This window comes from Cervus elaphus, chromosome 4 (genome assembly GCF_910594005.1).
Source record: "Cervus elaphus chromosome 4, mCerEla1.1, whole genome shotgun sequence".
In the NCBI taxonomy this organism is placed as follows: domain Eukaryota; kingdom Metazoa; phylum Chordata; class Mammalia; order Artiodactyla; family Cervidae; genus Cervus; species Cervus elaphus.
In genome coordinates this window covers 57,858,491-57,874,061 of record NC_057818.1, presented here as the reverse complement: position 1 = coordinate 57,874,061, position 15,571 = coordinate 57,858,491, and the positions used below count along the sequence as shown (strand labels likewise).

Here is a 15,571-nt window from a genome sequence, read left to right as displayed (position 1 = left end):
AAAGGTTGAAGGCGGGAGGAGAAGGGGATGACAGAGGATGAGATGGTTAGATGGCATCACTGACTCAATGGACGTATGGTTGAGTAAGCTCCGGGAGTTGGTGATTGTAAGGTGTGCTGCAGTCCATGGGGTTGCAGAGAGTCGGACACAACTGAGCAACTGAACTGAACTGAAATGAGCCAGGTAAGAATTCATAGTTATTATTGAACTTTATGTGCTTTACAGATTTTACAGGTTTAATAGATTAGTAAGCAGAGAAATCAATCTTTTTGCCTATTTTTGAACTATAGAACTTTCTAACGTTTTTTTAATTTTTTTAACCTTGAATGAGCCATATAAATAATTTTAGATAAAAAATATTGCTCTTCAAAATGGTTTGGAATATTTGATCAAATATTCAGAAAATGGTAGAGCTTGGGATTTACTTCAATGGATCTGAGCTCAATTTTATGTAAAAAGAATTAAGTCAACACAGAGACCTGACTGAGCGACTGAACTGAACTGAACACAGAGACCACTCTAATGGATGTTTTACCAGTTGAGGTAACTGGCAAAAATATCAAAAACAGAAAAAATATCATATACTGTTAACATTTTCATGCACACAACCATACACTATTTGGGAGAAAAATTATTCATGTTTGTGAAATCAGGAGTAGATTTCTGTGCTTAAATCTTATAATTTATTTGTGGCAATAATCTATATTTTACAAATACATTACAGTGCAAAAACACAATGACATAAAATAAATTAGAGCTCTTGGTTCTGAATCTTTTATTCCTTTGAAAATCTCTATCATTTGTGTTGAATCATATTTTAGATTTAAGGGTTAAACATACATAAGTAATAACATTCTTGTAAATATTGTAGAAAACACAAAGATGTGATAAGAATTCTGTCTGGAAAATGAGTGCAGAGCATATTATTAACGGAAATGATCAGACCTGGGCTTGAGTGATGAAAACCTCCATTCCCCAAATGCAAGAACCTTACTAAACACAGGTGAGTGTTCATTTTCCAAAGCAAACAGAACTAAGAAGGCGTGGTTTGCCACACTAATTTTGTCTTCTTATACACATCCCTCACTAAACCTTTCAAAAATCCTTTTTAAAGACAGAAAGCAGGAACAGCACAGTTGCAAAATCACAGAAGCACCTGAACCAGAAAGTGTGAGGGGTGATGGGCTAGATGCTAGCAGTGATCTGAATCCTGAAAAATACCAGTTTTATGCAAAATTCTCTTCTTATCTAACTTCCATGTTCTGTATCCTAAGGCTACACTTAAGAGTGAGTCCTTCCTGCCAACATGGAGAAGGGTCTCTCATACTTTTCTCCTTCTTTTCCCCAAACTTCCTGTGGAACTCTGGACCACTGGGGTAATTCTGTTCATAAGGACAATTTCTTAATCCTGTTCTAAATGTCTGGAGTTGCGTATACATGTAAATTCATCACTAATTTCCCCTACTTCTCTAAGATCCCAAGACTGAACCACATGCCAATGGGAATCTCAGAACCTATGCCTCCCCATGTTTATTTCTCACAACCGGAATATTTTCACTAGTTGAAAGTCACTAATTCAGGTTGAGAATTCATCATGCTCTATAGAAAGCCAGAATTCATCATGCTCCCTACAGACAAGGGAGACAAGGTTCTGGGACACAAGGGAGAAGTGGTCTAAAGAGCCGGTCCTCACTATGGTAAGAAAAGGAAAAACTAAGAAGTTGATAACAAACGCCCCAGGCAGAAAAATTAGAAGCCGAGAACTAAAGGTTTGCAGGTTCCCTCAGTCTAGGCATTTCAGCAGGAAAAGCAGACACAGCCCCAGACCCAGGACAGGACATGTACCTGAGAAGCTGCCGTTTCCTCCTCTTCTGCCTCCTGCTCTGCATCTTCTCTGGGGATGTTATGCAGCGAACGTATCTCTGCATCTTGAGAAAATACCTTCAAAGGCATCCGCACAGCTCTTTAACCTGCAACTACTTCACCACTACAGACAGAAGGACCTTGAAAAGCTAAAAAGACTCACCTCTCCTGTCCTCTGTCTCCGGAGAGATTCAGGAACAATCACTTCCTACCTGGAGACCAGTCTGTGAACTAATTTCTTGATTGTTCTCTCCCCATAGAGAGCTCCTAACCCTCTGCTCACACAGATGATGTGAGTTGACTTCCTGGTCCAAATCCAGCTAGACCAACCCTGCGGCCTCTCCGCGGACTGTCGCCGGGCCTCAGGTCTCACAAATGCACCAGGAGCTGCGTCCTTATCCCGGGGCTCCCCTTAGGATCCCCTGGAGCACATCCTACACACCACACTGATGCTCCCACAGGACCGAGAGCACTCTGTGGGGAGGGCACCGGGGAGGCTATCCCTTAACACTGGTCATGTGATCTTGATAGGAAACCAGGTTGAAACCACTTAAAGGAATCTTTCTGAACCATTTCAGTGAATATGAACCCCTCGAGGTCAGGTCCCCACCCTAAGAAGTTATGAATCTGCAGGTCTGACGTGGGGCCATGAAATGAGTCTTTAGCCAATTCCGTTTGTTCTGATGCTTCTCCCCCAAGACCCACACTCAGGAGCCCTGAGCTTCAGCCCTCACTCTCAGCACAGCTGAGACCTCTCAGGAGGGGAGGGTTTAGGGTGGGAATTTCTGAGGGAGGTCAGGCTAGAACCAGGCAGAGAAAGCTCCAGTACTTGGGGTTCAGGCCTTTATAAGAGACCCTGGGTGAAGTGCTGTGGGCTCCCCAGGCTGAGTGTGGATGGGTCTATTCAAACCAAGGGGAGCAGGAATCTGGTGAGCACTGTGAGGGTGTCATTGAAGGGGAGGGCACCTGTGAAGTAGAACCCGGGGTTCAGCAAGACTGCTGATCACAAGGTGGGTGGTTGTCTAGAGCAGGTACTCACAGGACTGGCTGGTGTGAGTTCAAGGACCTGCAGGCTGCCTGCTCCCCAGACAGACGCTGAGGCAGCAACAGCATGGAGCAGTTCAGGGGAGCTCTCAACAATACTCTGTATGATCCTTATTGGAACCATTACAATGTCCCAGCAGTTACAGAGGGGGGAAAGTACAATGCAGAAATGATGGGAAATATCCAATTATTTGAGGCATAAAGGCAGTAAGGAAACTAATTGTTACAGATATCATCCCTCTGTGCTAACAAAGAGTTTATTGTTAGGTATTCTTCCCTGCGACCTTAAATCAGTAGGTTGACACTTCATTCATTACATTCCGGCTTTATCACAAGAAACCATCAGTTTTATTAACATGTACTATCACACATAGAAAGAATAAAACCTTTTCCAATCCACTGTGTAACTGATTAAATACAGATTACAAGCATAAACAATGATATTCACTCCTCTGATACAATGACTTCAGAACTGTGATTTCTACAGTTACAAAATGGAGGCTAATCATTTACGAATGAAACAAGATGTACAGTAATTACATGACTTTTCTGAGAAGGGTTTCCATACATTTCTAGCGTATCAGAGCTATCTTTATTTGAAACATGTCAACTAATATTCATGACATCTGTTGATATTATAAAGATACATCAAGAGTTCAGTGAACTGTCATTGTATTTTCCTTAAAATGCAAGTGACATAACTATTGAAAATGTGCATCTTACTTTAATATGTGGAATTACTCCCTGAACACTTACTTCATGGTGACCTATAGCGATGTTTGACAAGAATGATTAACACCTCCATTTATTTATTTATTTATTTATTAAAATTAATTAATTTATTTTTTCAGTGGGTTTTGTCATACATTGACATGAATCAGCAATAGATTTACACGTATTCCCCATCCCGATCCACCCTCCCCCCTCCCTCTCCACCCGATTCCTCTGGGTCTTCCCAGTGTACCAGGTTCGAGCACTTGTCTCATGCATCCCACCTGGGCTGGTGACCTGTTTCACCATAGATAATATACATGCTGTTCTTTCGCAATATCCCACCCTCACCTTCTCCCACAGAGTTCAAAAGTCTGTTCTGTACTTCTGTGTCTCTTTTTCTGTTTTGCATATAGGGTTGTCGTTACCATCTTTCTAAATTCCATATATATGTGTTAGTATGCTGTAATGTTCTTTATCTTTCTGGCTTACTTCACTCTGTATAATGGGCTCCAGCTTCATCGATCTCATTAGAACTGGTTCAAATGAATTCTTTTTAACGGCTGAGTAATATTCCATGGTGCATATGTACCACGGCTTCTTTATCCATTCATCTGCTGATGGGCATCTAGGATGCTTCCATGTCCTGGCTATTATAAACAGTGCTGCGATGAACATTGGGGTGCACATGTCTCTTTCAGATCTGGTTTCCTCAGTGTGTATGCCCAGGAGTGGTATTGCTGGGTCATATGGCAGTTCTATTTCCAGTTTTTTAAGAAATCTCCACACTGTTCTCCGTAGCGGCTGTACTAGTTTGCATTCCCACCAACAGTAACACCTCCATTTAAATGTTCAGTGTACATGCTACATCACTGTGTCCTTAATCTCCTAATGGAGAATAAATATAAATGATTTCTCTCTAGGATAGAAGGCCTTGTCTCATCTTTGAGTAGCAATCATCAAAAACATAACTTTGCATACACACTAAAAAGGAAGCATAGCAGCATGGAGTAACTTGAGAGTTCAATAACATATCTTGGTTTTCAAATAATCACAAATCGTGTGAATATAAACAAAGATATATTGCTAATAATTGTACATTTCTAAATACCAACCCGTCATCTTGTGATTCATACTAACATATCAATTTTCTATGCTTTAACTATGGATTACTGTCTACAATACTTCTCCGGAAGAGAACTTCAAAAAAAAGGATTGATGAAATGCTTTCTAGTGTGCAGGCTTCCCTGAAAGCTCAGTTGGTAAAGAATCCACCTCCCACTCCAGTATTCTGGCCTGGAGAATTCCATGGACACAGTCCCTGGGGTTGCAGAGTTGGACACAACTGAGCAAATTTCACTTTTTCTAGTGTGCAATATCTGGTATTTATTTAGATTTAACTTTCATTAAATACTTTCCTACATTGTTTTATGTCATTTCTTATCTTTCTTAAATAAACGGTCCTGTATTTTCTGAAGTCTATGTTTAGGACAAACCTCTTCCATCACTTATTTTATTACTAGAGTTTCTCTCCAGTATGTGTTTTCTGATGTTTGGTAAGGTGAGAGCTCTGATTAAAGCCTTTGCCACTTTCCTTACAGTTATAAGGTTTCTCTTTCAGTATGAATTCTCTGATGTCGAGTAAGATGTGAGTTCTTGATAAAGGCTTTTCCACATTCTTTACATTTGTAAGGTTTCTTTCCAGTATGAATTCGCTGGTGTTGAAAAAGACTTGAGTAGTGACCGAAGGCTTTTCCGCATTCTTTACATTTATAAGGTTTCTCTCCAGTGTGAATTATCTGGTGGCAAGTAAGACCTGAGTGCTTCCTAAAGTCTTTGCCACAATCCTTACATTTATAAGGCCTCTCCCCAGTATGAATTCGCTGGTGTTCAGTAAGAGTTGAGTAGTGACTGAAAGCTTTTCCGCAATCTTTACATTTATAAGATTTCTCTCCAGTATGGATTACTTGGTGTTTAGTAAGACATGACTGCTGTCTAAATGCTTTGCCACAATCCTTACATTTATAAGGCTTCTCTCCAGTATGAATTCTCTGATGGTAAGTGAGACCTGAGCACTGGTTAAATTCTTTGCCACAATCCTTACATTTATAAGGCTTCTCTCCAGTATGAATTCGCTGGTGTTTAGTAAGAGTTGAGTAGTAACTGAAGGCTTTTCCGCATTCTTTACATTTATAAGATTTCTCTCCAGTATGGATTACTTGATGTTTAGTAAGACATGAGTGCTGTCTAAATGCTTTGCCACAATCCTTACATTTATAAGGCTTCTCTCCAGTATGAATTCTCTGATGGTAAGTGAGACCTGAGCACTGGTTAAATTCTTTGCCACAATCCTTACATTTATAAGGCTTCTCTCCAGTATGAATTCGCTGGTGTTTAGTAAGAGTTGAGTAGTAACTGAAGGCTTTTCCACATTCTTTACATTTATAAGATTTCTCTCCAGTATGGATTACTTGATGTTTAGTAAGACTTGAGTGCTGTCTAAATGCTTTGCCACAATCCTTACATTTATAAGGCTTCTCTCCAGTATGAATTTTCCGATGGTAAGTGAGACCTGAGCACTGCTTAAATTCTTTGGCACAATCCTTACATTTATAAGGCTTCTCTCCAGTATGAATTCTATGGTGTTGAGTAAGGTTTGACTTCTTATTAAAGGCTTTGCCACACTTCATACATTTGTGTGATTTCTGCTGCATATGAATTACCTGATATTGAGTAGGACATGAGCTACAAGGAAACACTTTGCCACATTCTTTACATTTGCTTGGTTTCTCCCTGGCATGAACTTGCTGATGCAGACTGAAATGTGAACACCTAAAAATGGCTTTGCCACTTTCCTTAGCCTTGTAAGGTTTCTGCTCTGTATGGATTCGCTGATGATGAGTAAGCTTTGAGTTCTGATTAAAGGCTTTGCCACACTTTGTACATTTATAATGCTTCTCCCCAGTATGAATTCGCTGATGTTGACTAAGATTTGAGCAAGACATAAAGGCTTTTCCACATTCCTTACATTCATAAGGTTTCTTGCCAGTGTGGATTTGCCGATCTTGACTAAGCTTTGAATTCTGATTAGAAGCATTGCCACACTCTGTACCTTTGAAAGGTTTCCATCCTGAATGAATTTTCCTGTGTCTACTTAGACTGGCTGAGTTAGTAAAGGCTTTCTCACATTTCTTACACTTGTAACTTTTCTGCGGATCCTGAATATTCTGCTGTTGAGTAAGATTTGAAGACTGATTAGAAATATCACTATATTCACAATTATAAGTCTTCTCTCCTGTATGTGTACTTTTCTGTAGTGGAAGACCTGATGTTTGATAAAAGATATTACTACATGTACAATTTTTAGAATCCTTGTCTGAAGATTGAGGTCCCTGATGTTTCATAGGGTTAGAGCCTTGTTCAGTTTTAGACCCAGTTTCATTGCATGAATAGCTTCTCAATCCATCGTAAATATTCTTGTAATTATTGGGGGTAGAGCTCTTGCTTAAGGCCTGATTCGTGTTATTACATGTGAGAAGTTGTTCCATATTAACCATATCATGATGCGTATTGAACAATGATGGTGGGATTAACTCTTTTCCATTATTATCAACATTACACATTTTGGAACAGAGAGAAACTGTCTGTTGGTGGAAGAATAATGACCCCTTGCTCACAGATCCCTCAAATTGATTATATTGTGAGTTTTCCCCATCATTTTTAAATTTCTGGTTTTCAGACGTGCTTGAATGTGTGTGTAATTGAAGCCTGTGTTCAGAGTGGTTTGAATGAGTATTTGCAGTAGAGACTGGATGACTTTCCAGATTTTCCACATTTCCCTTCAGAGAACGTGTATGTTTCAAAAAATGATTTAAGCCTTTGCTTGAAAAGATACACATCTCTGCAGATGTTGTTAACTGAAATGGGTGTTTTCCCCAATTTGACTCACATTGCTCATTTCTTTTGGCAGTAATGTCTGCATTATGTGAAACTGTCTCAGTTCCTTTATGTCCGTATACACATCTTCTAGGCCTTTTACAAAGCCCTGTATAATCCTGGTCTTTCATTAAATGTTCATTTCCAAGATGAGCTCTTTCATGTGTTTCTAGGTTTGCCTTTTGGATTAAATTTTCTAACCTTGGATTCTTTGACATCAAAGCACGGGTGTTGTGAGAAGACACAGCTGAAAGATACCAAATAAAAGTTTATCAAAGTGAAAGATATCAAATCTACTATTCTCAGTGAATATCCTTAAAGATGTAGAGAAAATAGAGACACAAGAATCAAGATGCAAGAGGATTAGGCAGACTTGGAGTTCATCTCTCTCCACAAATGCATCAAGCATACATCAGAAATGGAACAACTCTCACAGAGGCCCCTCTGAACACTAGCAGAGGACCTACAACACCTAAAACGACAAGAAAGATTCCCACTTAGCTAGTTAGGACCAAAGAAAGAAGGAAGAGGAGAGGAAGCGGGATGGGACCTGCAACCCTTGGGGGGATCGGAAGAGAGGAGGTCTCCATGTCTGGAGAAGCCTCTCACTGGGGGAGCTCAGTTGGGACAGAAGGGGAGCCTCATTCTCTGTGGGAAGAGAACATGGCAACGGTCTGTGGCAGCAGGACAGAGTGAGACCTACACACGGGGTACTGACCCCTGCCCTGTCCACCCAGCCTGAGGGTGTCCACTGCTGCAGACAAGGGCTGGGTGCTGGAACGTGGGGTGTGGAGAGCAGACCCAGGCAGAAGACTGCTGTTGGCTGTGAGGAGATATCCTGACGGGACGGGAGGGAGGGAGGAGCTCTGCAAATGGGATGCTTGTGGAGGAAGCCTGCACCACCATAGAGCAGAGCAGCGTTGTTGAGTGATGTCCGAAGGGAAGAACCCCACTGCAGCCTCTCTCCCCATGTGCTGGCCCCTTGTCCCTGGCAGTAGGAAGGGCTGCCACCCGGGTGGGCTCTATTGAGGCCCAGCCATGGCCTCCCCCATGCCCCTCCTCTACAATCAGCAGACTCCTATGCTCTGGGGCAGCCTCTGGAGCAGACACCTGTGGGTGGGCCACATGCTCAGATGGAGCTGAAAGCACAGCTGAGCCCCAGGGTTAAGAATGAAAAGCTGAAGTGTCTCCTTGCAGCTGCACTAACCATGCTTTTACACAGGCAACTGGCTGTGTCAACTCAGTCCCTATAGAGCATCTGAAGGACAACCAGGGATCCCCCAGTCATGGAGGTGTAGCTTTAGCAGCTGTAGACTTTGTGGGGATGTACGTGGGGAGGTGGGGCCAGGCCAGTCTGAGCTGCCCCATAGCACCACAGTGGATCCAGCTCCATGAAAGCAATTCTGGGCCCTGATTTCACTGGATCTATGCTGGTGACTTGGTGAAAACAACATCTGAGAGACACCAGGGCCGTGTGCCGAGATACCCACGGTTGAGGTGGGGCCAAGTGCAGTGCCGACCAGGGTCACTTGAGACTCACACAACGCGTGAGCACACCCCAAGGGGAACATCCCCAGAGCAGCAATCCTCAGGGGCTTCTCTCCCAGACGGTGTGCTCCAATCCCACCTGCCTCCACCACAGATCAGAATCACAGTGAAGAAACAGATCTGGGGGCTCTGTTCCACCAACCAGGAAGCAGACCCACCACAGACAGGACGGTGACAGCCACAGATCCACGGGGAAGCCCCCCTCAATATCCAGGGCAGGCTCGGGTCACAGTAACAGCAATCAAAGCCCAGATCAAGGGGAGAAGGGCACAAGCCTGTGGACCAACCTCACCCCACAGGGGGAAGACAACAGAGCAAGAGGAGCTAGGATCCTGCAGCCTGCAGAACAGACCACAAACCCAGAAAATGTGACAAAATGAGAGGACAGAGAAGTATGGTGTAGAGGAAGGAGCAAGACAAAAAGCTACAAGAACCACTAAATGAAGAGGAGACAGCAGTCTAATGATTACTTTCTGACTTAAGTCATCTTAAATGGAGATGCCACTAGGTGCCTTCTAACTCTTTAACCCACTTCTTATTTTAGCGTGTCCTATTAGATGTCTCGGAGAAGGCAATGGCGCCCCACTCCAGTACTCTTGCCTGGAAAATCCCATGGACGGAGGAGCCTAGTAGGCTGCAGTCCATGGGGCCGCTAAGGGTTGGACGCGACTGAGCAACCTCACTTTCACTTTTCACTTTCATGCATTGGAGAAGGAAATGGCAACCCACTCCACTGTTCTTGCCTGGAGAATCCCAGGGATGGGGGAGCCTGGTGGGCTTCTGTCTATGGGGTCGCACAGAGTCGGACCCGACTGAAGCGACTTAGCAGCAGCAGCAGCAGTAGCATTAGATGTTCCAACCTAAACATCATAAATGATACTGACGTAGGTCTAATCAGAAAGTGAGGACACATAGGACAAAGTCTGGGGAAGCTCATAACAAGATTAATTAATAAAGAAGTAGTTCTTGAGAAATTAAATAAGAAATGAGACTTTAAAAATATGGTGGGAACACAGGAGACACTACCAATGCTCTGTGGAGATCTAATTGGGAAGGAAATCTAAAAGAGTAGGTATATACAAAAACCGATTCTCTTTGCTGTACAACATTGTAAACCAGTTATACTCCAATGAGAATGTTTTTTAAAGATTATATTATCTAAAATTGTAATAGTTTGAAACCATTAACAAATATAGTGGAAAATGTTTTAAGCTCTTATGCCAATTTATTTGAAAATTCTTTGAGCTAATTGAATATATTTAAGCCTTTTAGCATTGAGGAATTGCAGCAAATACACTTAACCTTTCATATATGAGTTCATATGAAGAAAACAGAAACTTTGAAGTAACACTGAGATTTGCATTCTTTCTCTTTAGGGAGGTTTTGGTTTATGCAGTGAAGAAATTACTTAAATTTAAAATGTATAAGATCATATTTGTAGCTTCCAGTGTTTTAGAAATTATAAGTCAGAAAAAAACCCTCTGTCCACAGTATTCCTACAACTTTGGCAGTATGTCTACGATTCCACTCACATACTACCATCTAGTGGTAGAAACAAACTTGAATAGCGGCGTCTTAGAGTTATTCAGAAATGTGCACAGTTTTCCTAGGGCCCCCAGGAAATGCAATAGTAACTGATTCATGCAGGTTGTCACAGGCCAAGAGGAGATTTTCAGTTCTCACTGTGATTGAGAAAAGTAATCACTGGAGGTGAATTCAGGAATGACTTCAGAGACAGAATGGGGCAGGTGATATCCGCCCATGACAGCAGCAGAAAGAAACCCAGGCTTCTCTAAAATCATTTCCACTGAAGCAGATCTTCCCAAACCACATGACAGAGGATGACTTCCTCACTGATCCTTGGACCTGTCATTGAGTCATCGGCTCCATCCCTTCACACCTACCTGTGTACATGGCTGGCATCTCCAGTCTCCTTACATCCCAGGGATTCTTCATTTGCTCCAGAAAGGTGATCAGGTCTGACTTAGAGACCACAAGACCTGCTATCAGGAAAAGGGGTGTTTGTTTTGCTAGAGATTCATCAGTTTCCACTCTAATATGTATTCAGGTGAGAAGAGAAGGCACGTGTGCTAAGTCGCTCCAGTCATGTCTGACTCTTTGCCACCCTGTGGACTATAACCCACCAGGCTCCTCTGTCCATGGGATTCTCCAGGCAAGAATACTGGAGTGGGTTGCCATGTCCTCCTCCAGGAGATCTTCTCAACCCAGAGATCGAACCTACTTCTTTTACGTCTCCTGCATTGGCAGGCAGGTTCTTTACCACTGGTGCCACCTGGGAAGCCCAGAGGAGGCATGGTAGAATATTAATACAGCCTGGAAATAAAGTATTTGGGGACATCATTTCCTAGGCTGTATTAACATTCTCTGGTGGCTCAGCTGGTAACGAAGCCACCTGCAATGTGGGAGACCTGCGTTTCATGCCTGGGTTGAGAAGATCCTCTGGAGAAGGGAGTGGCTACCACTCCAGTATTCTGGCCTGGAGAATTCCATGAACTATTCCATGGGGTCGTAAAGAGTCGGACACAACTGTAATCTTGCTCATTATATTAACACTCTAGAGAAGGCATGGTTGAATGTTAATATAGCCTAGAAAATTACATCCCCAAACACTTTATCGAAAGCACTTTTATAACACTAACAAATACATAAAGAAAAGACCTTGCGATTCTAGTCAAGTACTACTAAGGCCAAAGTAAGTAAGTAGTAGAAATCTGATTTGAAAAGGAGAGTGCCACCCTCTTATACCACAGAACCTGGAGAATTACCACTAACCTAGAAGAAGGAGGCAGATCACATCAAGGAAAAGTCAGAATCTTAATGAATCATCATGAAGTCTTCTTTCTCAACTCAGAAATACCCATTTTCCCATAGAAAGCAGGGATCTAAAACTATTGTAAGAAGCAGAAGATTCCAGGAGACATTCTAGAAATACAGGAACCAAAACCCAGTGGGTAGATAAGGGATTCTGGAAAGAAGTTATCCTCACCCAAGGAGGCCAGGTTCCTGTAGTTCTCTAACATCACGTCCCTATACAATTCCCGCTGACCGAGGTCCAGGCATTCCCACTCCTCTTGAGTGAAGTCTATGGCCACATCCTGGAACGTCAGCCGTCCCTGAAATACAAAGTACAGATGCCATGGGGCCGTGGGAAGACTTCCTAATGTGACCCAAGATGAAACCAGCAAGAGAAATGGTTTTGATTTAGGAGAGTGGCTTGTATTATAAAATAATATAATTTTTACACAGTAATATTTTCTACCACATTTTTAACCCCAAGAAAAGAGGATGAGATATGATCATCAACCACTACAGAAATTCTTCTGATTTGGAAGAGAAATTACAAAATAATCAGATCAACATTGACATATTTATTTTTGAGTGTTGTACTCATTTGACAGAGGATAAACTGTCTATCAGAAGAAACAGGAAATATTTTTAAAATGTTCTGGAGTGGGCGCAGTATGTCACATTTTTAACAAGCTTATTTGAACTAGTAATGTTGAAAATTCTGCTCCATGAGTGACAATGTTTGAACATCAATGAAGCAGAATAGTAAGGAAAGAATTCATGTTTAACTTTGAACTTTAAGTGCTTTACAGATTTTACAGGTCTGATACGACAGTAACCTCAGTGACAAGAATCATCTCAATGATCTGGTATATACTATATGTCTTTCTGACAGTTTTTCAGAGTCTTGAATGTATAACAGAAATAATTTAAAATCAATAATGTTGCTGTTGCATCTTTTGGCAAATATTTTAACAAACATTCTTTAAATGACAGCTTAACTTTTACTTCAGTTTCTGACTCTATACTTTAATAAAACAGAGACAAATGCACAGAGCTAACTCTAATGAAAGTTTATAGAATTTCCTGTATTTGTAAATAATACTAAAAACAAGAAAAGTGTTAGTCACTCAGTTGTGTCCTACTCTTTGCAACCCCAGGGCCTGTAGCCTGCCAGGCTTCTCTGTCCATGGGATTCTCAAGGCACGAATACTGGAGTGGGTAGCTATTCCCTGCTTCAGGGAATCTTCAAAAAAGAAAAAGAGAAAAATCAATCAAATGATGTTAACATGTTCATTCATACAGACATACACTAAAATGGGATACTTATTAATAGTAATAGAGAAAAATTGTCATGTCAATAAAATCAGGATAATTTTTAACTGATTGAAAGTGTACATAAATATTTGAGGATGATATTATTTTAATTTTTTTAAAATAGACTAGGGTGCAGACATATACAATGATAAAAAATTAGAGAGCTCTGGTTCTGAATCTTTTAATGTCCTGCAAAGTCTGTATCATTTAAAGGGGACATTAAAGCCCCTTGGTGGGTCACAGCTCTCGGAGGACAGACCGTGTTATAGCTCTTAAATAAACCAGTGTTACAGCTCTATTTATTTAGATAATAGCAGGAAAATCCATCTTTGAGGCATGAGGGCACTTTGATCCAAAGACGCAAAGAGATCACTCCATCGCGCGGGAGAGAGAGGGAGCAAAGAGGGGAGAAGAGGGCTTTGGCTCTTCTTTTTATATGTTTCTGTGTCCCTGGGCCTGCCTTATGTAAATTGGGCTTAGGCAGGAGCGTTGTTTGTTTTACCTGACGTTCTCACTCTGGCCCTCGGACCTTCCTTTGTTCTATTTTCGCGGGCTTTCCCTTCCAGGTCTTTTAGCCACTGCCATTTTGGACTCTTTTTCCCTATTCTAACTACCTAACAGGCATATCCATCATTTTTTCTTTCCAAGACCCTTGTTCAAGACAGGGAAAAAAAAAAATGAATTTCATAGCGTGGAAATCTCACAGAAGCACCTGAACCAGTGAACATCAGAGGTCATAGGGTACATGGAAAAATGCATTATCACTGATGGGTATTTTGGCAATATTAGGAAAACCATGATCTCAATCTATCAAGAAAAATGTCCGTTTTCTGCAAATTCCACCTCCTATATACCTCCCATGATCTGTAGCTTAATAGTCCATTTTTTATTACATATTTCTTATCAGTATAGAGGTTTGTCTATGCTACTTTAACTTCTGACAAATTCTGGAATGCTGAATTCATTCTACTAACAAGGACATTTTCTTACTCCTGTTCTTCCTGTTCTAAAGAGCTGAATTGAAAAAAAAAAAAAAAAAAGAGCTGAATTGCATTCACATGTAAATTCATCATGGCATTTCCCCAACTTCCCTAAGATCCCAACACCGAACCACATCCCAATGGGAATCTCAGATACCAGTGCCTCCCCATGTTTATCTCTCACAAAGTGAATGTATTCAACATTGAAAATCACTATTTCATGCTGAGAATTCATCATGCTTTATAGCCGGGATACAGACAATGGAGAAAAGGCTTTGGGACATCAGGGAGACGCAACCTGAAGAGCTGGTTTTCACTATTAAAAAAAAAAAAAAAAAAAAAGGAAAAATAAGGTGATAACAAGCATCCTAAGCAGAAAAATTAGCAGCAGAGAACTAAAGGTTTGCAGATTCTCAGTCCAAGCATTTCAGGAAGAAAAGCAGACCCAGCCCCAGACTTATGACAGGACACATACCTGAGAAGCTGCCATTTCCTCCTTTTCTTCCTTCTGCTCTGGGTCTTCTCTGGGGATGTTACATCCCAAACTCACATCTGCATCTTGAGAAAATACCTTCAAAGGCATCCATGCAGCTGTTTAACCTGCAACTGCTGCAGGGAAACAGAAGAAAAAGTTTTCCTGTTTCCCTCACCCTTTTCTGAGCTCCTTTTCTACTTTCTGTGGTCCCAATCTGTAGTGGGGAATCAAGACTAACCTGATAATGCTAATCACATCCTGGTGCTCTACACTATTTGCAGATCGTCCGGGCTAGTTCTTCTCCTTCCTTTTCGAGTTACAGAGAACAGCTCACGAGAGACAATGGACCCTGCTTCTGGGCTAGCTGACCCAGCCTATGAGGGTTGTGAAAAAAATGCCAGAGGAAGACCCGCATTCAGAGCCCTGAGGGGAAACCTCACACCTGAGACCTCAGGAAGAGAGGATTTAGAGAGGGAACTTCTAGAAACAAAGAAGGTCAACCTGATTCCCTGGGGAGGGGCTCTTTCTAGGGTTAGTGTGGTGGTCCACAGCCTGCCTGTGCCCTTGGGGGTTGGGAGGGGAAAGGTGAGTGAGTGGTGGGAATCACCTGGGGGGTCTTGGGTTCCTGCCAGGCTTTACTTGCAGAATTCTTCCCAAAGATCTCCCCTGTCCTTAGTTTTGTTCACCCCCCTCTGCAGCCTGGGGACACAGGTTTTCACAAAATGATTTGTTTTGTGACCACCTCTCTGCAGGCGTGGCAACTCCAACTTCAGAGACCAGGAGCCTGGAGGCATGTCCATCCCCGCTTTCTTGGAAAAGAAACTGTTGCAGGAAGGGGGACCCCTTCCAGGGCCCGAAACTGGGCTCTTGTCTAACACTCGGAAATGAA

General features: G+C 41.9%; 1 protein-coding gene across 1 annotated transcript in view; it reads right to left on the bottom strand.

The window, feature by feature from the left end:
* Nucleotides 1-14,697, bottom strand: part of LOC122692805 (zinc finger protein 420-like) — a 49,968-nt gene extending 35,271 nt beyond the window's left edge. Inside the window, 8 exon segments of the mRNA XM_043900630.1 lie at nucleotides 5,139-5,236; nucleotides 5,238-6,323; nucleotides 6,480-6,943; nucleotides 8,258-8,392; nucleotides 9,041-9,181; nucleotides 11,007-11,105; nucleotides 12,110-12,236; nucleotides 14,683-14,697. Of these exon segments, the coding sequence (XP_043756565.1) occupies nucleotides 5,139-5,236; nucleotides 5,238-6,323; nucleotides 6,480-6,943; nucleotides 8,258-8,392; nucleotides 9,041-9,181; nucleotides 11,007-11,105; nucleotides 12,110-12,236; nucleotides 14,683-14,697 (2,165 nt within the window).
* Between the last annotated feature and the right edge of the window lie 874 nt (nucleotides 14,698-15,571).